General features: G+C 38.9%; 1 protein-coding gene and 1 long non-coding RNA gene across 2 annotated transcripts; both read right to left on the bottom strand.

Moving 5' to 3' along the window:
- Positions 1–1297: 1297 nt before the first annotated feature.
- On the bottom strand, positions 1298–3258 carry LOC143415120 (uncharacterized). The gene is made up of 2 exons (XR_013095741.1): positions 2755–3258; positions 1298–1864 (listed from the first exon to the last, which is right to left on the bottom strand). It is a non-coding gene; the product is annotated as an uncharacterized LOC143415120 (long non-coding RNA).
- Positions 3259–10685: 7427 nt separating this feature from the next.
- Positions 10686–24646, bottom strand: LOC143415115 (adhesion G-protein coupled receptor G7-like). The gene is made up of 4 exons (XM_076880527.1): positions 24544–24646; positions 11969–12121; positions 11730–11842; positions 10686–11094 (listed from the first exon to the last, which is right to left on the bottom strand). Exons 2-4 carry the CDS (start codon positions 12011–12013, stop codon positions 10722–10724), a joined length of 531 nt encoding a protein of 176 aa, XP_076736642.1. The 5' UTR covers positions 12014–12121; positions 24544–24646; the 3' UTR covers positions 10686–10721.
- Positions 24647–27691: the final 3045 nt, after the last annotated feature.

Here is a 27691-nt window from a genome sequence, read left to right as displayed (position 1 = left end):
AGCCAAAGCCTTTCATACTTCAATGGAGGGGAAGGCTAATCAATGCGGTAGCAAACAACTCGGAGCTGTACAACACCAGGTGCTTTCAGTACCGAGACAGGAATAAAAAGGACCGAGCTTGGAGGAAGATATGTGAAGAGATCGGGCAACCTGGTAAGTTCATTCATTTCTCTTTTGAAAGTTTTCACTGACCCGGGGAAGCCGCACAAAAGCTAGCAAGCCACCGCTATTTTCCCACTGACGTACAAATACCGTTCTGCTTTTATGCATGTTGTCATTTAGGAATATATTTTATTGTTTATTAATAAACAGCACACAGTGGTCCCGCTGTTCATCCGTCACTGCTTTGCTTTTTCGCTGATTTTTTATTGCACAGTACAGCATTGCATTCTGCAGCCTGATTGACAAATCTCCTGCGCTTGCCAAATTTATCACGTTTGGTTTTGATAACCATCGCGTCCAATAGAAAAAACAGCACAAAAACACCCATAACTATGAGCCTCATTCGGAAATAGACACCTGCACCGTGAGGGAAAAAGGCGCACGAAAGTGGCGGGCAGATGAAGACAAACCGCGGCATAATAATACTTTTACGTTTTGCAATCTACAAAGGTTTGCACTTTGAGAATCAATTGTGAGAACTGTGACCAGGGGCTAGTTATTCTGAGAACCCCTGCAATAAATGAGGGACCACTGTCTACTCTACGATTATTATATCCAACCTGTTAACATTTAATACTGTATTGATAGAACCAACTGATTCTGCAGCAGAGCATCCCCAGTCCCTGAGCTCCTGCTGCTGCACCCACAGATATGTACAGCAAGCACTGATACCTTTTTAGTCGGTGGGATTGCCTGTGATCACCTTTACTAAATATCTACAACCAATCTGATTATATCCTGTTATTGTTTTTTTTTTTTTTTTCAATGTTGAAATTAAAATCTAGTAGCAGCCTTCTCATTTCTTTGTGTTTTGTGCTGTTTTACAGGCCCACAGAGGAGGACGGCTCCGAGGCAGATGAGGGACGGGTCCCAGGACGGTCCATCGGCGGTGGAGCTGGCCATCCTGGTGTCCCTGAAGAGGCCACACCAGTCTCCAATGGAGCATTTCCTCCTCAGCCTTGTTCCTGCTCTGGAGAGCAGCTGGTCCTTTTTATTCCTGTCTCTCTGTAAATTCTTATATTTTATATATTTATGTTTAATGTTTTTCTGTTTGAGAATTTTAATATTATTTCAAATAAATGTTTATAATGACTAATGTCTCAGTTCTACTACACAGCAAATGTTGGCACACGACTTGACACATGTAGAATTTATTTCATATTATACTAATGACAAAATATACTAATACAGTGGGATGCAAAAGTTTGGGCAACCTTGTTAATAGACATTATTTTCCTGTATAAATTGTTGGTTGTTACAATAAAAAATGTCAGTTAAATATCATACAGGAGACACACACAGTGATATTTGAGAAGTGAAAAGAAGTTTACTGGATTTACAGAAAGTGTGCAATAATTGTTTAAACAAAATCAAGCAGGTGCATCAATTTGGGCACCACAAAAAAGAAATGAAATGAATATTTAGTGTATATCAATGTGTGTGTCTCCTATATGATATATGGGGTGCCTTTGTCTGGATGTGCTTCCCATCCAGAGCTGCACAGCACAGAGGAAAGTTCCAGCGCTCCTGGAATCCCTCTGTGATGGACCGCCAGTCTCCAGGTGAAGGCACAGCCATGAAGTCGTCCACTAGACAGTCCCAGATGGACGTCGCTGCCTGGGGGGTGATCTGGCTCACCGTGGACACACCGACTCTGAAACTGAACGCGATGGTCCTGAAGGAGTCCCCGGTGACAAGGAACCTGGACAAAATTGTTCAAAATCAGTATTATGTGTACTGCAGTTACAAAATACATTATTCAAATTCCAAAATACTTTTGTGATGTCAGATTTAAATCACAAAACTTAAATCTTACATAAAACATTTTGTAATTATAAGGATAATTACAAAATGTATATTAGATAATATCTAAAACAGTTGTTTTGTTTTAACTTTAACATATCATAATTTGATTGGTAGCAACTTTCACAACTACAGTGAGCCAATCACTCATAATTCCTAAACATGTCAATCAGGTAGGAATGAAGTAAGACATTAATAGAAATAGAGTTGTGTGTTGACATGTAGCCCTTTCCTTGCTTAAATCATTAATATTTTTGAAAAATTAATCTGTGATAAGACATAGCTTATCAAGATAGAACCATGTAACTAGAGATGAACCAAACTGTTCACAGTTTTATCTAACTCTGTTTTAATAAAGGCTGGTGACCCCTGCTATAGAGTCTGACAGCTGCAGGGATTATATACAAATATTCAACTATCCCAGAATTAAACCAGGTCTAAATAAAAAGGAGTGAGTATCACTACAAAGGTTAACTCAGTGGTCCTAATGCTACAGTTTGATATCAGCAAACACCGAGCGCATACATTGATGTGACACCACAGCCATGCTATCATTGCAAACACTGATAACAGCATAAATCGAATTAAATCGGGACTTGATGAAACCTTCTGAGTATCACTAGAAATATTATAAAGAGTCGTCTCTGTACCACAGTTTGCTTTCAGTAAACACCGACAGCATTCACTGTTAGCATAGCACATCCATGTTAGCAGTGTATAACTGGATGGATTAGCATATATTAGCACAGGTATCAATAAAGGACTACCGTATTAAATACTTTTACTAACCTCAGGCAGACGGACAGGCGCTCTGCAGGTGGGATTGAGCGCCTGTAGTCGGTGTCTAGGCGGGCGATGCTGGGACCGACGAGGGACAGCAGGTCCTCAAACTGGCCGAGTGAATGACGGTGATAGCGCTGGAATCGGCCGTCATCCAGGCGCAGCTCCTGGAGCAAGTGGTGAAACTCACCAAACTGCTCATGCCTCTGGAGGACCTGATGGACCCAGGTACGGCAAGGATGTCCTTTACGCCGCTACTCTGCTCTCCACAGTACATAGAGAAGGGAGACTCTCTCTTCAAGCGCTAGCTCGATAGCTGCCATCTTGCAAAGATACCGGTCTGGCACAACTCCCTCCCACATTCCTCCCACATTTCCGGTTCACGCGCGTCAAAATATCATATTTTGACGCGCGATGGATTTTTCTTGGACACGCGTTGAGACGCGAATGTACACGCGTCAAATTAGGGGCGTTTGGGGCGTTTTATTCGCGTCCATCGCGTTCGGTGTGAACACACCGTAAAAAAAACAAAAACAAACAAAGATAAACAAGTGTTTTGCATAATCTTGCAATCTATAGTCACATTTTGAGTGTCACCCCTAGTGGTTGTCTGAGAAATTGTGTGGTGAATGGACTTGTTTTTCTATATTGTTTTCTGCTTGAGCACTCAGTGCTTGGGATTGTATATGCTGTGCTTTATGGAACATGCTACATTCATTCATTGATACAAGAACCTTTACCTATTCTTTTTCTACTTAGTGCTTTCTATCTAATATTCACACTCCAGTGGATGCATCAGAGAGCAACTTGCCTACAATTAGTAGATAATTAGTAGATAAGCTACTTTGGTTGCCTGGAGCTCAGGAGGTAATGTAAAATGTACCCTTTTGTCATGACCTCTGTGATGCATAACTCTGATAACTGTAAAGCTTTCGCTACTCGTTTAGCTTTTCTTAACCGAGTCATTTCTACCTTATTTCAGCCCTTCTTCAAGAACAAAATGAGAAGTTGGTGAGGGTGATCTTTGCTTATGCAGCTTGCTAGGGCTACCCTTGGAAAAGCCCAGAACCAATTGTAATGGTAATCAAACAAAATCTTTACTGATATATACTGAGGAGTCATTAAGGGGAGGTCATCAAATTTCATTTTTGTACAGCAAAGAGTTAAAAACTGAGCTGTCTGAGATATTTAATCTTGTGAAGAGGCCAGTTTTTTAAATGGGTGAAGATATTTTCCTTAACTCAACCAAAACAGTGAATGAAATTAAAATTAAAATGCTCCAGATTACAACTGGACTTGTAGACTCATGAGTCTTTTCACATGGTAAGAAAGAAATTATGATTGTTTAGTTGGAAAACTTTGTTTCGGTTCTTCAGATGGTACTAATTCTTTTATCAAATGTCTGTTGACAACTTTGCAAAGACACCTTTCTTATTTTGTTAAATCTCTTTGGCTTGTTTTAAGTTTCCTCTACTTCTTCATGAATCTGGGAACTGTTAAGTGGTTTTTAATGCGTTTTGTGGAAAGCTAAGGAAATGTGAATTTTGCAGAAGTTGAATTATGAGGAATCAATTGGTGACTTTTCAAGAAGAAATAATAGGAACCCTTACTCTTTTTGCCTTCATTATGACACCACAGAGCCTTTTTAATTTAATTTGAAGGACTCTTTAATTCCTCCCAAAATGATTTATCAGAGGTGACTCTGGATCAGCTGCAGCCACTCTGATGGATGAACAGCTGCTGCTTCTTCCTGGAAACCTGTTGTTTCCCCACATGTTGGATGTTTTATAATCTTCAGCCCTGGAAACAGTTTTCATAACTGCATCTGAATTTATGGAGTATTATTCATCTACTATTCACAGTACTATTCCACCATTTTTGTGCTCATCTCCACACATTTCTTCAATCGTTGTAAATATTAAAGCTGTATCTTAACATAAGGTTTGCATCAGGATTCAGCCTCCTGAACTTTCAGCACTGAGTTGCAGCTTTCCTCAGACTGAGGGTCCACACTGTAAGTTTAGGCAGGAGAACACTAATGACTGATAATAAAACATGGACATGTGGTTGTTAAAGCCATTAAAGACCCTCATCAGCCTTTTCAAACAGAAAGGCTCTTGTTTCAGAAACACAGATTGGACATGGACTTTGCATATGTTTTAGTTCTTAATCTTCCATTTTTATTTAGCTGAATAGAAATGTTGGAATTGCTGATGCTGATTTAGACATAAAACTTCACACAAATTAAAATAATGCAGAACACACTGAAACAAACAGTAAGAGATGACGCAACCAAAGCAAAGATCAAGCATATACAAAAAAAATGGGGGAAATTAACAGTAATAAGGAATGTGAAATGGTTCCCTACTGCTGTCTGTTTGAGAGCAAACTGTGTGGAAGTTGGGTGCCCTCTAGTGGATCAGTGACGGCAGACACATACACAGGTTTAAATATCCAATGAATGTGTTACAGTATCAGCTACTGATAGCAAACATCAAGCTGTTAAACTGATGCAGATGTACACAGATGAACAATCTTTAAAAATAAAGCAAAAATAATGATTCAATTGCATTTTCTGCATTAAGCTTTGAACACTGAAAAATTAGGTTAGTGGTTTCACTTTGTTTCCACAAGTGAAAGTAAAAGTCAGTAAAAGTAATTTAATTTAATTGTTTTTGTTTTAAAAGACGAAAGATTATGGGAATCTTCCACGTCACTTTATAAATCATGAAATCATAAAACATTGATAATTGCAATAAAAAAACAAAATTAAATCACTATTTTTTAGTAACAACTGTCTATCCTTCACATCACCTTTGAGGAATTTTGGCCGACTGGACTTTGACCCTCTGGACTTTGAACCATTGCAACAGCTTGATTTACTGTTGTAGATTTTCTGCTGGACTTAGGATCTCTGTCCTGTTGCATGAAAAAAAATCCTCCTCAGGTCCTACAGGGTTTTGCTGGTGGTCACTTCGATGTCACTCAGATCCTTGTAGGTCTTTGATTGGTTCATATTGCACTTTATTTAATAAAACCAGCTTTTTCTTATAATACATTTTATCAACTTCAGATTGCCTAATGTTACATTAGCACTAAAGAAGAAGAACAGTTGGACATCCCAGTGCAACAAAAATGGTTGCCTCCATGTGCAGTAAATCCGTGTGCAGTTGCATTGCCTTTGAAATTGCTGCTTTGAAGATGGGGACCAGATTTGCAGCAACTCACAGTCAGTTGCTAACTTCAAAGAAACTCTGATGTGTCAGGACCGTTCATCAACCTATTGCTATTTAGGGGATCAAGTTGGCACTATATATAATATATTTCTAAAAAAAATTTCCTGTGGAAGAAACAAGTTTAAAGAAACTTTCAACAATTACCTCTCGTTTGTTTTGTTTTTTTGTTTTTTTTGTAATTTATGTGTTTATCTGAAGTCTGAGAAGCTCATGAAACCTCAGTTCTAAAATATGGTGGAAGGAGTCATACCTGTGTGGTCGTACAGATGCAGAACAAAATGCTGAAGAACTGGTATGCTTTTCCTGAATTAAGGAGAGTGAAATATCCCAGAGTCCAGGACAGACCGAGTAACACCGCCAGAGACAAACTGATGAGGAACCTACTCCTTAAAGACGACTTCTTGTTGCTGCTGTAAAAACAGAAAAAGTTAAAACCCAAATTGAAGCATGGCAGAAATGATTCATCTGTGGAAGTTTTTACATCATGCCTATTAAGATGCAGTTAATGCATTAATATACATTTTCTGAAAACAAAAATGGAACATTATAGTGGTATTGTTTACAAACATTTAAAAACATTTCTTTTCCTTAAAATTGTGTATTCATGTATTTCTTCAATGTTACTATTTTGAAAAAATATTGAAAATATCAACTTAATATGAAAGTAAAAAAACTTTGTGTCATGTTTTTTTAAACAATTTAAAAAAACCAAGTATTTGCAAATTTTGTATTTCATGAGTCTATACTCAAAAGCCCACTAATATTCTGACTTTTTCTTTCTTCATGGAATCATTTGTAATTAGCTTGAAGTCAGCAGTGAGAGGACGACAGCAGCGTTAGATGTTACCTGGTCAGTCTGGTATCAACTTTGCACGTGGCCATGGAGGTGAGAACCAACAGGACGATATTGTAAATCAGGATCAGACCGATAGGAAGAAGGAAAGCCCAAAACATTGGCTTCCCAAAGTTGAACTGTTGCTTCTTATCCAACGCTGCCAGCCAACAACTGCAATGAGAGGATAAAAGAAGCATTAAGAAAAATACTTTTTGTCTATGTTGATCAAAACTTTACAAATACTTTATAACTGAAGATGTAAAATTTTAGTACTCTGGTATGCTAACGCCACATCACACCTCAACAATAAACTGTTCTATAAATTAAACTGTGATGTGGCAAATTTCATAGAAATGTCAAAAACATTTGGACAAGGCAATGACTGAACTGGTAATCAAAGCACATATTAAATAGATAAATAATAAATAGAATTGATCACAGCAATGATTACCCACAATTCCTCTTGTCTGTATCCCAGAGGATTGTCCACCCTGTAGCTCACCGCCAGTGTGATGACCATGAAACAGGCTGGCACTCCTAACAGAACACAATAAATCAAAACAGCAGTTGAAATAGATTTAAATTCAACATTTTAAGTGGGCCAGATATTAAAGTCAACATTTTTACTCATGTTTTGTTTTTTGTTTTTTTTATAAATGTATTACTTTTTCATTATTTTTATGTAAATATTGAAAAAAGAACTAACTTTTATTTGGAGTGTTTTGATTGGATTTGATTTATTTATTTATTTATTTTATTTTATTTTATTTTATTTATTTATTTTTTTGCATGTCTTCTTTGGTATTTTAGCAATCAGAATTATTTTCTAAAGGCTAAGAAAGATGCCCACGGATTTATTGTACCAAGTGGATCATTCTAGCTTTGCCGTATTGGTCCACTTGATTTACCTTTGTTATTGGTTTATTATTATTATTATTTCATTTTACTTTAAGTTATTACAGATGGGACAGACATGACTGGGGGATAGGAAAGGGAGAAAGAAAGAAAGGGAGGGAAAGAAAAACAGAGGGGAAGAGGGACAGTGAGAGAAGACATTAAAAAAATCTGCTGGATCACCTGTTGAAAGAAAAAAATAAACAAACAAGCAAAAACAGAGCAACACAATAGGGAGACTACAGCAATAACCTAGATAAGTGTAACTAACAGTAAATACTAAATATTGAATGTTATTGAGCAGCACCAAGTGCATGACAGCACACGCTGTGCTTTGAGGTAGCAGCCAAGAAAGAAATAGTTTGTTTCTGTGAGCACCCGTGTCAACACCTGTGTGCATGAGCGCGCTTGTATTCAAAAGGTTTCTCCATGTAACAATCTGTAGGGAGTGCATCACCACGTGTTATGGCAACAGCACCGCTTACAACCGCAAAGCTCTCCAGAGAGTGGGATAATTGGAGGTGAGCTTCCCTCCCTCCAGGACATCTACAGGAAGCGGTGCCTGAGGAAAGTGGGGAGGATCATCAAAGACTCCAGTCACCCCAGCCATAAGCTGCTCAAACTACTTCCATCGGGCAGGAGGTAATGCAGTATCCGGTCCTGAACCAGCAGACTGACAGACAGCTTTTTCCATCAGGCCATCAGACTGTTAAACACTTCATAGACACCTCACCTTCACTTACTGGAACTCCAACATTATGCACATCATACTGTAGACAAATGCCACTTATTTTGCACATTTCCAACAACCGACCTCTGTTTATGTTTATTTCTATTTAATGATATATATATATGTATACACACACATACGCGCACACACACACACACACACACACACACACACACACACACACACACACACAAACACACACACAAACACACACAGGTATATATACATATATAGCATACATATTCATATTCTGCTTGTTCTTATGTTATTGTATTGCATTTTGCACACCTCTGTTGCTTGTGAAGCTTGCACACAAGAATTTCACTCACATTTGTTGTACCAGTGTACCTGCAAATGTGATGTGACAATAAAAGTGATTTGATTTGATTTGTACACACACTCCCCAAACACACTCTACCCCAGGTCCAGGTACCATTGCCATCAAAAGGGCAATCCACCCCTAGACCCATAAGACTTTACCCTTTTCCCTGGGGTGAAGACAGGCAGACCACCATCTGTCCTGCAGCAGAGTGTTTGCTTTTAAAATCAGTTTTGTTTTGGTTAGCTTCAAGAGTAGGTTTACTATGTTTTGGTTTAGGATTTATCACTGGAAAATGTTTCATCTCACTTCAGTTTTTATTTTGAATTATTAAACATAGATGTTATTTGTCAGTGCCAAATTTAAGACTCTTAGATAAGTCAAATAAGGATTCGGGTACAGGAAGATGGTGATAGACTGTCTGAAGCAGTTAGAACAAGACAATGCTATTGAATGGACCTCATAACACAGGCTATACCCAGGGGAATCTACACCAAGTCTGTATGGTTTACCGAAGATACATAAACAGGAGGCACCTTTAAGACCAATTGTATGATCAACTTGGTCACCTATAACATCTCTAAGTTTTTGGCCTCGATCCTCAACCCGCTGGTAGGCAACTCTGAACACCACATCCAGAACACCTTGGATTTTGTTGAGAAGGTGAGAGATGTCATTATGGAGGCATGTTACATCTCTCTTCACTTGCATCCCAGTCACTGAAGCGTTGGCAATAGTTCGTAAGAGATTACAGGATGATCCCAACCTCAGCAACAGGACCGCTCTCAGCATCGACCAAGTGTGTTTGATTTTGAAACTGTGTCTTCATTCCACCTACTTCACATACAAGGGTCAATTCTACGGGCAGAAACATGGGTGTGCCATGGGTTCCCCAGTGGAAAAGAGGGCTTTGTTATTCTACGCTGGAACACCACCAAGCCATTGGTTCAGATATGTGGATGACACCTGGGTGAAAAACAAATCTCAGGATGTACCACATTTCACAGATCACATTAACTTAGTGGACCGACACATCAAATTCACCAGGGAGGATATGAAAAGTGGCAGGCTAGCCTTCTTAGACTGTGAGATTTCCATCAGTAATGAGGGACATCTAAAAGCTGATGTGTACCGTAAACCTATGTATACGGATCAGTATTTAAGATTTGACTCCCATCATCCACTGGAGCATAAACTGGGTGTCATCAGGATGCTACAACACAGCGCGAACACCATCCCCACTGACACAGCGGCCAGGGAAGCAGAAGAACACCACATCAAGAAGGCCCTGAGTAAATGTGGTTATCCCAGCTGGACTTTTGTCAAAGCTGGGAAGGCGCCTAAAGAAAGCTCCAGCCGAACCAGGAGAGAAGGACAACCGCTGCCTAAGCGAAAAAGCCTGTAGTGATCCTGTATGTGTCAGGAGTATCGGAACAGTTGAGACGCATTTTTTCCAAACACCATGTCTCTGTTGCTTTTAAACCAAAACACGCTGCACCAAAAATTGGTCCACACCAAGAATCCACACCGAGGTCCCCCGACACAGAAAGAGTAACACTGTGTACGCTGTTAAGTGCCAGGAGGATTGCCAGGATTTATACATCAGGAAAACCAAACAACCTCTGGCAAAGCGGATGGCACAACACAAAAGAGTTACCTCATCAGGCCAGGACTCTGCAGTCTATTTACACCTACAGGCCAGTGGACACTGTTTTTTCCTCAATAGTTTTTTGTCTGATTTTAGATCAATTGTGTTAATACAGTATGTCAAAATGAAACATAACTGTAAATTCAGACATGCGAGGTTGTGCTGAAAAGAATGATACCAAACAAGGCAAAGCAAATCGTTTTTAAAGGTGAAATGTAGAGGTAAAATTTAAAGTAGTCAAAAACAGCCAATTATACCCTTGTTGCTTTAATGCATTTTTAAAAATATTTCAAATTTGGCATTTTTGTTTTCTTTCAGAATGTCCTACCCCATCCCAGAGTCACACTCAGTGGAGTCCAGTGTGTTGGCAGGCTGCGGCGCATTGACCGGACCAGCAGCACCAGTTGAGTGCTGTATACACTGTTCCACATGAAGGTGGCCATCAGGAGGAAGTGCAGCAGAGCTGCTACAGCCGTACACGAGCCACGGTCCGGTTCTATGTGTTCATCAGAATTCAGGAGGTCGTTGGTCAAATCATCACCCTGCACCTTAGTGTCATTCTGTCTGCTGGAGTTTTGGACTCCAGAGAGGAAGGTGATGATGAAGGCCAGCAGGCTTAGGTATATGCACAGCAGAGCCAGCTTTGAATTCAGGTTACTTTGCTGCCCATGAGTATTCCTGAAGAATCTACAGAGAGAAAAAAACAACAACGTTTTAATATTTTTAAACTTTTGTATTTCTAAAAGGAAAACACAAAAAAGAAAAAGAAAAATGTAAGCCCATTTGTAAAGCCCGTACAGTCAACAAAATCATTTGGTTTTAAGCACATCTTTTTGCTTTAAATGTAATGAAAAATATTTCTTATTATAGATATTTTTCTCTATATATAACTTATTTCTTTGATATTAAGGCTTAAAATCAATCAAACATGTTTTTCTTTTTAGCTGATAATATAATTATTTTCATAATTAAACAAACTAACCTTAAACAATAAAAAATTATTGATTACTACTGGTTTTCAGGTCTTACAAATGGGAAAACATACTCCAATTATCCCTCCCAAAATTCTCCTGAATTTAAAATACTGCTTTTATTACAAACTCTACAGACACCAGTTTTACCAGTTTAGGACTTTAATTAGTCAGATAAAATAAGAAAATAATCAATCCTTATTGTTATTATAATTATACTGTTTGTTGGATCCAAGCAAGTTTCAGTTTGTGAAATAACAACTAGAAGTGATGAGTGGTAAATGTGATGAGAGAATTTAAATGCAACATAATTTAAAGTCATTTCTAATCTGTGAAGTAACCCAAACTTACTTTTCTTTAATGTGATAAATGATCGTCACAACCAGACCCAGAATAGAAAGAGAAAGTCCCACAATGGAGATCACATCCAGAGCTTTCGCATACTCGTAGTTCTCTCTGTATGACTGAAAAACAAACAGGATTTAATCATGCCATAAAATATAAATAGTTTACATTTGGAGCTAGTTCATGACCAAGGTTAAGCAAGCTGCAGCCTTATAGCTGTGAACCTGTAAACTTGTGATACTCACCCAGAGAGCAGCAAAGTTGGTGGTGTGGTTACAGAAACATCTCATGAGTCCATCTGAAGTGTTTCCTTTAGAGCAGCCGCTGGTGCTCCAGTCCTTCTGAATGTAGTTCCAGAAAACACAGGAGAAGTCGTACAGAGACGTCCCATTGATGTCCTAAAACAGAAGCACACAGGTTTAGAAATCTACAACTTTGATTTACAAAGTGTCTATTCTGGGTTTGTTTGTAACAATCATCCATCACATTATTCAAATTAAATTCAAAAGTGAGCTAAATCTGACTAACGCCAGGGGAAGCAAAGCTCAAGCCAATGCACACTGGTCAAGAGACTATGAAAATATGACAGGAAACAGAGACCCAGAATCCAGACACACAGCTTGATGCAGGGAAGGACGTAAACGCATAAAGCGATAACACTAACATGAGACTCACTTAACACTAGTGATGGCCAACAATTCTCTTTGGTGACATCTGGTGGCCAAAAATATGGAGAGTAGCTTGAATCTACAACTAATAATGAACTTCTTCATTATGATTTCCCACTCTACAGAACTGAGCCAATAGCTTCTGTTTAAAATCATGTGACAGTTCTGTCAGATATCAGGTTGATGTGATTTGAAAATGTATTTTTTAGTAAAAAATAATGTTATGTCTGTGTTAATAGTAAATCACTGTGATGAATGATCCTTACTTTTTTTAAACATGTGCTATGGCGTGTTCCTTTTTTTTTTTTTTTAGATTGCTTGATGTTTTTTACTAATAATATCTATCTATCTATCTATCTATCTATCTATCTATCTATCTATCTATCTATCTATCTATCTATCTATCGAGAGAGAGATAACAATGTACAACACAATGGATTGGGATTATGCTTGTGCTGAGCTGTGCCCCTTCCTCCACGTGATTATGTAATAAACCAGCGGACAGGCATGTTTATATATAATATACTATAACTTCTATAATTATAACTAGGGCTGGGTATCGTCACTGATTTCTAGAATCGATTCGTTTCCGATTCACAAGGTCCCGAATCGATTCAATCCACGATTCGATTCAATTCAATTCAATTAGATTTGAATCTGGGAAATTTTGACAGTCAGAAATATTATAATTCAGATCAGTACATTTACATATTTTTGTATCTATGAAAAGGAAGCTGACACACGCATGACTTTATCAAAGGTGTGAGCATCACAGCAGATGCCTTTGTGTCAAAATAGCTGAAGATAAAACACAGAAAAACATGAAGGTGGTTTTCCTGGCCTGGGATTTTATAAAAATATCCTGCAGTACATCAAAAATGCAAGAAAACCATTAATCAACATATGACGTTACAGCGGTTTTATTAGAGACACGGCTAAGCGTTTTGCATTTTGCATAATTTTAAAAAGTTTACATTTGTTCAGTATTGAACAGCAGAAATTAGGTTTTCTTTTCGGAAGTATGTAAAACGAAAAGAAAAAAAAACAGCGGCCGACAGCGCTGCAAACAACGGTAGTCTTGTGATAGCAAGCAAGCAAATAATGAAGAAAACAGATTTTTAGACGGGAAACTGTTCTTGAACTACAGAGAGAGAGAGAGAGAGAGAGAGAGAGAGAGAGAGAGAGCTGTGCATGAAGTGTGATTTTATTGTGGTGGAAGCAAAACAGTAAAAGTCAGAGAGAATTCATGACGATGTTTATGTGAAGCGTAGTTTGGATCTTCTTTTGCTGCTGGTTCGGTCAATATTGTTTGGAGAGAGATAAAACCAACAGCTTTAGAATCAGCGAAAAAAGGGCGTAAACACAAAGCATGGACCCACCAACAGATCAGAATCAGCGAGCAGTCGGCTTTCAGCCCCGACCGTGTCCGTGCCGTCAGCTGAGAAAGGCGACATCTCACTGATTCTGATCCGCGGGTCCGCGCTGTGTGTTTACGTCTTTGTGCAGAATCCGTGTACCTGCTCTCATTCGAAATTTTGTGATCTTTCACCTGAGATTCTGGCATTTCGGGCAAAATAAATTTATATTAAAAAAATCGATTCAGGATTTTAATGAATCGATTTCACGTTATCCAAGCCAGATTTTAATCGATAAAACGATTATAAAAACCCACCCCTAATTATAACTATATATATGTATAGTGTATTTCTTATATACATTTTTGACCTGGGAGCAGAATTGCTGATGAACTACTTTTTGTTTAGGAATAAGCAGAGTGTCCTCTCTTCCCAGCTCCATGTCTCTTATTATGTCACACACGTTTGCTCTCTCGCACAAATCACCAAAATACAGCACAAATCGCACCAATGATTCAGTTCCTTAAATTGAATCAGGTTGTCACGGTCACTGTGTACCCGGCTGGTTGTGCCAATAAACTGATTGCTTGTATTTAAACTACTATAAATAAGTTGTTGGTCTATAATATCTGAAAATGTCAAATGCATCCCTCATGAATTATATCAAGTCATATTGAACCACCAACAACATTCCTGTCACAAGGCAGAAGCTACAGTCAGTTTTGGCAGTGACTTTATTATATCCTTTATTTATACAGTTAAATGAAATGTCTTCTTTAAGAGCAGAAAAAAATGCAACAAATAAAACAATAGTTTTGTAAACATATTTTAAGTGGCCAAAAAGGACCAGATTGGTTATAATGTAGGTAACACAGAGTTATAAAGATACTTGAAAAACAGGTAATTGTATATATAACCCCTTTGTAAATCCTAAGTTAAGAACAAACTCAAACTACTGGATCAAAGACCAGTTGGTTCAAAGACCATGAAAAATGTTTTGTTTTTAATGTGAGACAATGACAGTGCTTGAAGTGAAAAAAAAAACCAACTTATTTCATGTATAAGGAAGTTATGTGGTTTAGAAACACACATTTGGACTTAAAGCAATCCTCCTGAGATACCCAGGAAATACCAAACTCATAGCTAGAGAAAAAAAAACAGTAGTCAATAAATGTTATCACACTTTAATTATCATAGAAATACTGAATTTCTTACTATTGGCCTGAATAGCATCTCCACATGTTGTGGCACCATGTTGGGTTCCTGCCCTCTGACACTCGCTGACAGGACCCTGATGGTGGCCCGTCGCCTCATGTAGAGTTTTGAACGGAAGAAACGATCGTTCTGATAGAGAACGAAACCCAGAGAGAGGTTTGAATCTGTCTTATGGCCTCTGACACCTTCGCCTAATATAAGAAAAAGAAATCCACTGTAGTTAGTAAAAACTAGTTGAAATTTGAAGCTTTTTACTAATAACAAACTAAAACAGCTCTCTTATAAATACCCCTTACTAATACAATGAGCTTCTTCAAAAGTTCTGTTGTTCTCTCCCAGGAATGCAGTAAGTGGAAATGCAGAAAACTCACCTTTTGGGAATTGTATGCAAATAAGGGCATCAGCTACGAAACCGTTTCCCACGACAACCTGTGTTGCGTTTGTGTTCAGCTGAATTCTGTTGGCTATAAAACTGTCAGAGTCCCCTTTTGCAAAACAAAAAACTGAGCTGTTAGTGATCACATAAAATCAATTTTAAAATTCCAAATGTAAGCTTTAAACCAACAAAATACTATTGTAGTAGTTGTAAAAGGTGTAGTGAAAGGTTTAGGTGTACTAGGAATTGTTGAGGAAGTAGTATCAGAAGTGTATGTAATAGTATTCAGCCACAGCAAAGAATACCTAAATACTAACTAATAAAAACTAAAACATTCCAAACACAATGAGTTCACAAAAGGACTATAATCTCAAAATGCTGGGTCACAGACCCAGACCCCCGACACCACCGTGCACATAATTCCTCAAGGCGATCCTTCACTTCTCATGTGCTTTCACTAGCGCCATCTAAACCCTCCCTCCTTGACACAGTTATTCAAGACAGCTCTCAAAGGTGACTTGTGGTTCTGACAACATCAAAAATGGCATTATCATCTTCTATGAGGTTCAGCCGCTTGGTGGAATTGTATGTCAGGGGCTGGGTCTGTGACCCAGCAGTTTTGAATTTGTTTTCTATTTCTATATCTTATGTTCTTGTGTTGCCACTATTAGTTAAGATTAGTTGAGTTTTTTTCTAGTTTTACTTCTTCTATAACTCCTGATTTATAAGTCTTTTCTTGTCTTCAGTGTCAATATGTCATGTGTTTCTTGTCTGCATACTCCATGTTGTCAAGTTTGTGTGCCATGTCTAAGTCTCTCATTGTTTCTTGTTTTATTTTTATAAGGTCTCATGATCATTGTGTTTAGTTTTGCTTCCCCTGTGGTGTCACTATGTTCACTCTAATCAGCTGTTTTCACTTCCCTTGTTTCCACTTCCCTCATTACCCTTTGGTGTATTTAGCCCTTTGTCCTCCTTTGCTCAGTGTCAGGTCATCTGTTCTGTTTTGCGCCATGTCTCCATGTTACAGGTATCTTTGTATCCACATGAAGTTTCATGTTTAGGGTTTTATGTTTATTTTTAGCTTTCCCGGTTATTGTTTAGTCTCGTCTTTGTTTGCCTTGTGCGTTGCTTTGTATTTCTCCATCAGCCATATTAAACATCTCGCTTTTTGTTAATTCAAGTTTTGATCCACGTTCCTTTGTTTCTGCATTTGGCTCCACTATTCACAATACATACAGTCTGCTTCTGCATACTGTGACATTATACTTGGCTCTCTGCCAGTTTTGTGGGTTATCTTTATGGAAAGAGGTTCTCCTCTAATCAGTTCAAATTCAAATTCAAATTTTATTTGTCACGTACACAGTCATACACAGTACGATATGCAGTGAAATGCTTGGACAACTGCTCGTGACCTAAAGAAAACAAAAAAGGAAAAGGCTATGAATGAGATAGGAAATAAATATGAAAAATTAAAAAGGGTAAATTTTACTAGGAAGGAATAAAATATAAATTAAGGTTAAAAAGGAAATAACTGTACAACACAAATTAGAATGAAGGGTAAATTTAACTGGGAAAGAATAAGATAAAATATATAAATTAAAGTTGAAAATAAAATAACTGTACAACAAAATACACAATACACAATATAGAACTATATAAGAATGCATGAAGAAATATAAATAAATATATACACAATAACAGCAGCTGTACAAGTATTAACTGGAAATGAAGAATATAGTGACCAGTGTTCAGAGTCAAGCCACGTCGCTACCTGATCAAGGGTTACCCTCGATCATCTATCAAGGTCTTTTGTTGTCCGGAATATCCTTTGATCTCTTCTCTTGCCATTTATTTCAAATTTTCCAAGCTCATCCACTCTACTCTATGGAATTCTCAATCACCTTATTGAGGCCATGGGCTACTTATCTTCGCTAGCCTGCCTACCGGTTAGTGCAGATATCTTTAGACCTTCATAACACAGTTACTACTACAGGGTGGGCCATTTATATGGATACACCATAATAAAATGGGAATGGTTGGTCATATTAAAGTCCTGTTTGTGGCACATTAGTATATGTGAGGGGGCAAACTCCTCAAGATGGTTGGTGACCATGTTGGTCATTTAGAAGTCGGCCATCTTGGATACAACTTTTGTTTTTACAATAGGAAGAGGGCCATGTCACACATCAAACTTATTGGTAATGTCACAAGAAAAACAATGGTGTGCTTGGTTTCAACGTAACTTTATTCTTTCATGAGTTATTTACAAGTTTCTCTTTGTTCTAAGCCATTGACATGTCGAAGAGGTTAACACGTGAGGAGTGGATCAAAATTGTGTTGATTTCTGGTGAACGCAGTAACCGGGTCATTGCAGCAGATTTCAATGCAAGACACCCTCTGAGACCACCCATCTCCCATGCTACAGTTAGCAAACTGCTTGCTAAGTTTCGTGAAACTGGTTCAGTGTTGGATTTGCTAAAATGTGGATGCAAGAAAACTGTCACTAATGAAGAAACATCAGTGGCTGTCCTAGCTTCATTTAGCAAGAGCCCACAGCGTAGCACTCGTCGCATGTCACTGGAGAGTGGTATTAGTCGAACATCCCTTCGGCAGATATTAACTACTCACAAATGACACCCTTACAAACTCCAGCTACTGCAGCATCTCAACGAGGATGACCCAGATCAGCGCACAGAATTTGCAGAATGGGCAAAACAAAAATTGGAACAGGACCCTCAGTTCACGCAGAAGATTTTGTTCAGTGATGAGGCAAAATTTTATGTGAATGGTGAAGTTAACAAACAAAACCACCGCTATTGGTCTGACACTAACCCACATTGGATGGATCCCTCCAAGACTGTTGGATCAACAAAAGTGATGGTATGGTGTGGTATATGGGGTACAACGATGGTGGGTCCATTCTTCATCATTGGAGACCTCAAGGCCACTGGATATTTGAAATTGCTACATGATGATGTGTTTCCCTCTTTATGCACTGAAGCTGGCACGTTCCCTGAGTTTTTCCAGCAAGCTGGTGCACCACCACATTATGGGTGCCAGGTTTGAGCATTCCTAGATGAACAATTTCCTGGGAAGTGGATTGGTCGTCGTGGGCCAGTTGAATGGCCCCTAAGGTCTCCCAATCTGGTCCCCTTAGACTTTTATCTTTGGGGTCATCTGAAGGCAATTGTCTATGGTGTGACGATACGAGATGTGCAGCACCTGAAACTACACTGTTGCTATCAGTGTGTGAAGAGTGGGAGAAGAGGGTTGCATTGACAATCCAACACAATGGGCAGCACATTGAACACATTTTATAAGTGGTCAGAAACTTGTAAATAACTCATGAAAGAATAAAGTTACGTTGAAACCAAGCACACCATTGTTTTTCTTGTGACATTACCAATAAGTTTGATGTGTGACATGGCCCTCTTCCTATTGAAAAAACAAAAGTTGTATCCAAGATGGCCGACTTCTAAATGGCCACCATGGTCACCAACCATCTTAAGGAGTTTGCCCCCTCACATATACTAATGTGCCACAAACAGGACTTTAATATGATCAACCATTCCCATTTTATTATGGTGTATCCATATAAATGGCCCACCCTGTACTTCTAAGGGATGCCTTCTTTGGGATCTGACACACCAAAAGCTGGCACCAGTTCCCTTCAGGGCTTTCCCCAAGCCGCAGCTCATTCATGTTTAAGCCATTTGCCTATATGTACTTATTATACTTATGCTTTCAACTCTAACATGAAGACGTTGGCCCAGCTAGTGAATTGGAGATAAATTATGTGAATTTCAGGAGCAGCACCACGCCTTGAAACATGCCCCTTCCAGTTGTTATCTATATATGACCACCCAGTTCTACAAGCTGTTCGTTCTCATTTCCATACCTTACCCTCCCTGACCTTTTTCCATTCTTTCACTTCTTCACTTCTCAGTAGTACATCAAGATCTGCCAGGCCTGGGAGCCACCACCCATCCCCTCAAAACCTTTCTTCAAACTGCAGCTCATTCATGTTTAAGCCATTTACATTTATCTACTAAAAAAATGTTGCCAAACCTAAAGTGAGGATGTGTGTCAAGCTAGTCAATTGAGACATTTGATCTCAGTAAGTCACACGATAGGGTGGGGCAAGGTCTCACAATGGGTTCATCCAGAACCTTGGCTGATAATGACCCACACCCATTTTCATAACTTGGCAAATGTCAGTAAGCAGATGATCGAAATTGGATTAAGCGACAGTTCCATTAGTGCTTAAATCTGCGACTCTCCACCAACTGGTCTTAGAACTGTTGTTTCAAGGTATGAAACTGGGTGTGGCTCAGGCGATTAGAGGATCATCAGGGGGTCCTTTTTGTCCTTCTGCGGGGGGATACTCCCACTAGGTTTAAATCTGGGACTCCCCACCATTTGACCTTAGAACTGAAGAAACTTCTCGGATGAGAGGTGAAACGTCTTCAAGCAACTTAAAGAAGTCCAGACGCTTTTCTTTGCAAGCTCCTTTGACTACAATGACCTGGATGACTGAGAACCTTCACAGACATGTTAATGTTTAATGTTTTTTATGTTAATTAATGTTGAATCGATTCTAATTAGTAGTTATGAACAGTTGTTATGATATGGCAGGAAGGACGGTATTTAACTGCTGCAATCATTGTACATCCATAAATACATCCATACATTACATACATCTATAAATCTGGCTAAGCGGATGGCACGACACAGAACAGCTAACTTGTCAGCCCAGGCATCCAAAGTCTACACCTACAGGCCAGTGGACACTCTTTCAATGATAAAGATGTACACACCCTGGACAGAGAGTCAATCTGGTTTGAGTCAAGCTGAAGTCAAGGAGGTCATTTACGTGAAAAGGACAAGACCATCTCTGAATTGAGGAGGGGCCCTGAGGGTACATCATTCTCCATCTAACAATGTTGTGATTACAGCCATTCCCCAACTCTCTGTGAATGGTACTCATGCCATTGATAAATTGTCATTGATCATGACAATGGTCAGGACAATTTGCTTGACCTCATGCCCTATTGTTTGTCAGTGGTGCTAGTTTCAGTCATTATGCAAATGTACTATTTATAAGGTTGGGGAAACCTGCTATGAGGTGCCGTAAGGGATATTATTACTAAAATGCTCTCACACACACACTACCAAAATTTTATCTCTCACACACACTACTGAAATTTTATCTCTCACACACACACTACTGATATAATGCATTTTTTTTTATTTGGGGCGCCTTTCAGAAACCCAAGGTCACCTTACAAAGAACAAAAAAAAGGAACAATAGTCATAAAATACATAAAATAAGTTAAAATTGCAAAACAGAGCTTGACAACAGATAAAATCAGCACTAAAGCGAATAAACCAGTTTAAACACATGTGTTTTGAGCTGTGACTTAAATACAGAAAGGGAGTCAATATTTCTTATGGCTGGAGGAAGAGAGTTCCAGAGCCGAGGAGCAGAGCGACTGAAAGCTCTGTTCCCCATAGTAATAAGGCGTGAGGACGGAACAGTAAGATGAATATTAGATGAGGATCTGAGAGGGCGGGAAACAGTGGTGATATGCAGCAGGTCACACAAATATGAAGGATTTATGGATACACTTGTATGTAAGAAGCAAGATTTTAAAATTTATCCTGGCTTCTATGGGCAACCAGTGAAGCTGTTGAAGAACTGGGGTAATATGAGCTCTTAACGGAGTACGGGTTATGACCCGTGCTGCAGAATTTTGAAGAAGTTGGAGTTTATGAAGGGACCTTTTAGGGAGACCAAATAGGAGGGAATTGCAGTAATCAATATGGGACAAAATAAGACTATGGACAAGGATGGCAGCAGCATGGAGAGTAAGGAAGGGACGGAGTTGGTTAATATTACGTAAGTGGAAGTATGCAGACCGGGTTATGTAATTAATGTGAGACTGGAATGAAAGAGTATTATCAAGTATGACACCCAAACTCTTAACCTGAGGGGAGGGAAGGGTAGGAGAATTTTCAATGTTAATGGAAAAACTGTGGGATTTGGTTAAGGTAGATGGTGTACCAAGAAGTAAAACTTCAGTTTTATTACTGTTGAGTTTGAGAAAATTGGAGGAGAACTAGGATCTAATCTCAATAAGACAGTTTGAGAGGGAGGTAGGTGGGAGGGATGAATTGGGTTTAGTAGAAATGTAGCTGGGTGTCATCGGCATAATGCTCTCACACACACACTATTGAAATGCTCTCACACACACTACTGAAACGCTCTCACACAAACTACTGAAATGCACTCACGCACTCCACTGAAACCGGAGGCATTTCAGCTAAACAGGTTTTTTTCTGACAAGGAAACTAACGGAAAAAGTGGTACATTTCAAACCACTACAAGGATGTCTACTCAGCAACCTGCTAGTACAGCAGTCCCCAACCTTTTTTTGCACCACGGAACATTTATGGCTGACAATATTTTCACGGATCGGCCTTTAAGGTGTCGTGGATAAATACAATAAAATAAAACCAGTACCGGTACCAAAAAAAGAAGATTTATTTTCAAAAGTAATTAATTACTTAGTTACTTAGTTACTTTTTAAAAACACGATTTAATAAAGCGATAAAGCGATAGATCTTTCAGCCCAATTCTACTTTTTCTACATAATCCATCATACAAAATGTAATCAAATGGAAAAGTCTCTTTTTTTTTAACTTGTTTTATCAGTTTTAATCTTTTAACTTTATGCATCAAGCAAAAATTTAATTACATGCAACATTCTCTGAGTTTAATAAATTAGTTTAACATTTAAACCTATTTTCTACACATTCCAGCACATAAAATAAAATATTTTTTGTGTTTTCACTCACTCTTTCAAATAGATGCAAGTAAAACACAGCAGAAAATAAATAAAGTCAAAGACTCAGCGGTCCTGTTGCTCTATTTTCACCTGTAAAGCAGGACTGCGGTAGGCGGAGGTTTACCCTGGTGCAGGTGTGCCGTGGTCAGTTGAAGAATCCGCGAGTTTCTCTGTGAGTTTCCCATTACGTCGTTGCGCACTCAGTGCTTGCTTGGAAGTTTAGGGGTTTTTTTCGCTGTAAAAAGAAGTTTTCTTCCCACGCACGATGGACGCTAATGTTTTTGTCACTTTTTATGGAATCAAACTCAAAGTAAGGTCAGTACTTCCACGCTTTAAACGCTGCACGCTCATACTCTCTCCCACAATCGATATGTGATCCATTGTTGATCTGCACACAGCTGTTGTCACTAACAGCGCACTCGCTTACGTCACTGTCGTGAGACATTCTCGCAAAAAAAAATATCACGGTTTTAGTAACGCAGCGTTACTACGGGAAAGTAACGGTAATCTAATTACCGTTTTTGCAATAGTAATCCCTTACTTTACTCGTTACTTGAAAAAAGTAATCAGATTACAGTAACGCTACTGCCCATCTCTGTTCATAACACATGGAAAAAGACCCAGGGAAACAGAGTTAACAATATAAACGATATAAAAATAATGATAAAAAATTATAAAAACCCTGAAAACCATAAATGTCAAACCGGAGCCTCAACTCTTGCGGCCAGTACCAAGCGACTCACAGACCAGTACCAGTCCAGGGCCCGGGGATTGGGGACCGCTGTGCTAGTAGCCTAAGTGAAGCAGCCGCATTACTTAACATACTTACTTACCATATATATTAGCATCCTTGAATCCAGAAATGGATTCAAGGTGCAACACGGAATTTGGCAAGGATGTCCTATTTCCCCTAAGCTTTTTATATTGGCAACCAAACTGTTAACACTATTGATCAAGAACTCTAATGACATACAAGGAATTTCAATTCAAGGAATTTCAATTTTTGAAAGAAGGAAATAATATCGTAGCCATCCCAGTATAAGGAATGTTCGCTGTTGCATTTGCAAATGAATGGCACAGGGGAAGAAAAAAAGAAAGTTTAATGCAGAGATGCAGAGAAAATTAACATCCCAGTGGTCGAAAAACATGCTTTTGCATTTTGCGAATGAGGGATAGAGAAAGAGAACCTGGCATCCATTTGCTGCTGCGTATTGCAAATGAAAGATGGTAGAGCAGTTTTTTTGGCAAATGATAGATGGCAGACAACGTGGCATTCAGGGGACAGAAAAGCATGCTGCTGCATTTAGGTAAGGAGGGATAGACAAACTGGCAACCTATTGTCCATAATTTTTTGTTTTTGCAAACAATAGATAGATGGGACTGACATCCTGGAGGCAGAGGGGTTCACTGCTGCTTTTACAAAAATAGATCCAGAAAAACTGGAAACTCAGTTGCAGAAAACCTTGCTGCTGGTCACACTAGGTCAACCAGCCACTCCATATCAACAAAATCAAACAAAATTGGTGTCAGTCAACTGTGCTATATTTGTGCTGGTTTGTGCTGATAAAACATTTGTTTGTGCTACCATCATTTTAAAGACATGAATTAAAGTGTATACAGGTCATCCAACATCGACCAGCCCCTTTCTTTACTGTTGTGAGAAATAAACCAGCATTGGATATTTTTTTAGCATGATCATACTCTTAAAACTAAAAAAAACTAACATATAATAGTTGAAATAAACTGCATTCTGTTGGAGAGAAAAACTTCGATTTGACCTCAAAATGATTTATTAGCTGCCAGCCGTGTTTCCCAGGTGTTTCCTCTTGCCCTGTGTCCCTCTTGTATTTAGTGTCTGCATCTCCCTCTGTTCATTATCACATTCTCCCTCATCTCTGGCTGTCTGTTCTGTTTGTCAGTGAAATTCTTAGGTTTTCCCACTTTAGTTTCTATTTATTCTGTCCACCTATAAAGATGTGGTTTTTTGTAAAGTTCTGCCTGTTGAGTCTGATTTATATCCTGCCTGGCGGTCACAGCGACACTTGACAAAATCAAGGTCCCCATTTGTAACTCTGTCACCACTGTCCCATAAAAAAATACACACAGACACGGCATTCAAAGTTTTACAGTTTCAAGACTCCCTAAAACAACAATTGTTCCTTAATTTGACACACACCTGTGGATCTTAAATCTGTCTGAACAGATATGCCCTCAATGTTAAATTTATTAAGGTATTCGTACTGCTGCCAGAATGTGTCAAATTTGACCGAAACTGTATGTTGGGGTTACCTAGTGGAATATGTTGTGATAAAAAAGCAGCACACTTTGCTGGGTTTTTTGACACAGTTTCTCACTGACCTTTAAGAGAAGTGAACTGGACTCCCTGAGTGCCTGCAGCAGAAATCTGTGCTGACTGGACCACCAGGTTTGGCTGAACTATCTGAGATTGAGATGCATTGAGATTGAGGCTGAGGTTCACAGAGAGCTGATCCAGAGTCACCGTCAGCCTGGAGATAACATACAAAAAGCATTGTCATTTCTAATGTTCAGCTGCCAGTCCCTCTGAAATGTAATACTTAATCATTTTAAAGCACCAGGTTTATTTTTAGCAATTCTAAAAAACAAAAAATAAATAAACAAACAAATACAACAAAAAAACAAAAACACAGTTGTTTAAAATTAGATATCTATACACTTTGAATCCTATCAGCAAATTATGATACAAAAAAATCACTTCTTTTAAAACAGATCCCCCCCCCCCCCCCCCCCCCCCAAAAAAAAAAAAAAATTGCGTAATTTTGTTTTCGGTCGATATATTATGGGTTATTGTTTAAACTTTCCAGCAATGGCTTTCAGTATAACAGACCTACACTCAGAGGAGAATGGCCAGCCTGCTTTAATTGACTGGAAGTCAAATAACCTTTCATTACAACCAGGGTATGCAGAAGAACATGTTGGATGCCACTCTAGTCAGCTAAGAACAGGAAACTGAGGCTACAATTCAAAAACTCACCAAAGTTGGACGACAGAATGCTGGAAAGATCTCATTTGTTTTGATCAGTCTTGATGACATTTAGATGGCAGGGTCAGAGTTTGGTATTGCTACTAGTCATGACCATCCCTTTATGACCATAATATGCACATTTACCCCAAGTACATAGTTTCCTCTAGGTCTAATAAAGTATTCTGATTCTGATGTACCCATCTTCTGATTGCTGCCTATAGTAAGATAATGCGCAAAGCTCAATTCATTCAGTTCTCTGTACTCAAATGGCCTCACAGTCACCATATATCAAACCAATATTGCACCTTTAGAATTTGCATTAAAGGTGTGAAACCAAAAACTCTTCACCAACTTTGTGATGCTGTCATGACATCATGGGCCAAAATCTCCAGCACCTTGTGGAATCTATGAAGTTTTTAAGACAGTCCAACCTGGTACAATCAAGCTATATTTAATGAAGTGTCCAGTGACTGTATTTGTTTAAACAATTGTTCCACAAAAAGAGAATATTGAAAAGGGTCTAATTTAAACCAAACACAATAGGAAGTGTGACCAGGAGATATTTTATTTTGTATTCTTATAATCAGCTATCATTGATTAATCATTTACCATTGTTGAATCAGTTGACAGAATAATCTTTGAATCACATCTATGTTACTTTGAGCAAATATTAATGCATACAGATGATCAGTACTTGGACACCGGCCTGTCTGCGTTCAGTTCTGCACGTACGCCGGCCTGTAACAACACACACACACTTAATAAGAACAGAAAGGTCGTCTTAGGACAGTCTCTCTGAGAGCTACACTATCACAAAGTGCACAATGTAATACACACTTGTTTTTCTCTAAAGTAGCAGTTGATGTCCATATAAGGAGAACGTTTTGAGTGCGAGGAACTGTTATCATTGCCAGTAAGGTCTAACTGTGTGACGTCATAATGACTATAAAGCTTTCTGTCTTTGTGCAAACGAAGAAGAAGTCCGGCTCTTCCCACACTGTAATGTGTGTTTTAATAAATGATCTGTGCTGACCCAAACTATATCCCAGTCGTAGTCTCTTCCTCAAAATCCGAACCATGACAATTCTGGTGCCGAAAAACCCGGTTTGAGGAGGGACAAATGGAGCTTGGCTGGGGTATAAGTGGTGTCAGACGGACAGCCAGGAGGCCGACTGAGTGATGGGCCCCGAAGTATGAGAGGTAAGCACCGCCTGTTGATGGATCTCCAAAGGTGCTGAATTGGAAATTACACTAAATTAAATGTTCACTCAGTGGGGCTTCTGTTCTGTTCTGATCTTGAGTAATTAGTTTTAAAATAGGGCATATTAGTCTGACTAAATTCATTGCTGTTTATTTTGGGGGTGAATTTTGAGCTAAGAGGTTATATGTGTTTAAGACAATACGGTTTAAAGTGTTTGATGCCAGACAGTAAATCGGTAGTGTAGGAAATTTGGTTGATCTGTGCTGACCCAAACTATATCCCAGTCGTAGTCTCTTCCTCAAAATCCGAACCATGACAGAAGCGTCATATAAGTAAGATAAGATGACACAGATACGATGAGACATGAGAACTTAGGAACCTTGTAACCATCAATATAGATTTTATTATTTGTTTGGTTTACCCCAGACTTGCGTTTTTTGCCTTGGTATCATCTGGCACAGTGGCATTCAGCAGCTGACTTACTGTTGCTACTGCTGCCACCCTGACGTTCTGCAGAAACAAAAATATGAACTAAGATTAATACGTTACATGATTATAAATCATGACCAAACCCTTGTTAACACTGATTTAAAGCTTCATTTCTTTTTTTTCTTAAGATTTGTTGAATGTTTGTACCTCTGTGGCGTTTGCAGACAGCAGCAGTGTGTTGGCGATCTCAGCTGCTGCTGTAACATTTTCAGCTGTCAGCTCTTCTGGGTTGGATGTCAGAATCTGAGTGCTGGTTGCCAGCATCTCTAAATCAGCTGGACTTGTGAGCTGAAAGAAGAAAGACAATCTGGATTCCTCTGCATGGGATCTCAAAGCTGCATTTCCACAGGATTGCCTCAAAGCAATATTCTTAAACCTCAGTTATACAAGACTTTCAATCTACCTTCAGATGAAAAAAGCTGCACTTCTTACATTTTGTTGTATGTCACTGAGTGTCAGGTTACACTGGAAGATCTGTGGATGGCTGAAATTTGCTGATCCATTCATGAACAAGCATCTGGTTAAAGCCCGAGGTTTACCAGCTGAGTGGGAATAGTAACAGAAAGAGAAGCATCACTACACTGTGCTGTACCTGATAGAGTGATGTTGGACTGAGGGGATGACTTACCGCTACTTGTTCCTACTTCACACTTTTCATTATGTGTCCTGTCGCCACTGCTCTACTCCCTCTACACTTCAGACTGTGTGGCCACCCATGGCTCCAACACCATTGTGAAGTTTGCTGACGACACAGTGGTGTTGGGTGCCATCTCCAACAACGATGAGGCGGCCTACATGGATGAAGTGAAGAA

This window comes from Maylandia zebra, linkage group LG23, assembly GCF_041146795.1.
Source record: "Maylandia zebra isolate NMK-2024a linkage group LG23, Mzebra_GT3a, whole genome shotgun sequence".
Taxonomy (NCBI): Eukaryota; Metazoa; Chordata; class Actinopteri; order Cichliformes; family Cichlidae; genus Maylandia; species Maylandia zebra.
The sequence above is the reverse complement of the archived record's forward strand: the minus strand, read 5'-3'. Positions and strand labels throughout refer to the sequence as shown.

Bases quoted from the DNA above. Each gene is read 5' to 3' on its own strand.
- LOC143415115 (XM_076880527.1), bottom strand. From the start codon at position 12,013: ATGAGATGTTTCTGTAACCACACCACCAACTTTGCTGCTCTCTGG. The intron at 11,843-11,968 runs GTGAGTATCACA...TTTGTTTTTCAG, and splicing joins CCAACTTTGCTGCTCTCTGG to TCATACAGAGAGAACTACGA. The intron at 11,095-11,729 runs GTAAGTTTGGGT...TTCTCTCTGTAG, and splicing joins ATTTATCACATTAAAGAAAA to ATTCTTCAGGAATACTCATG.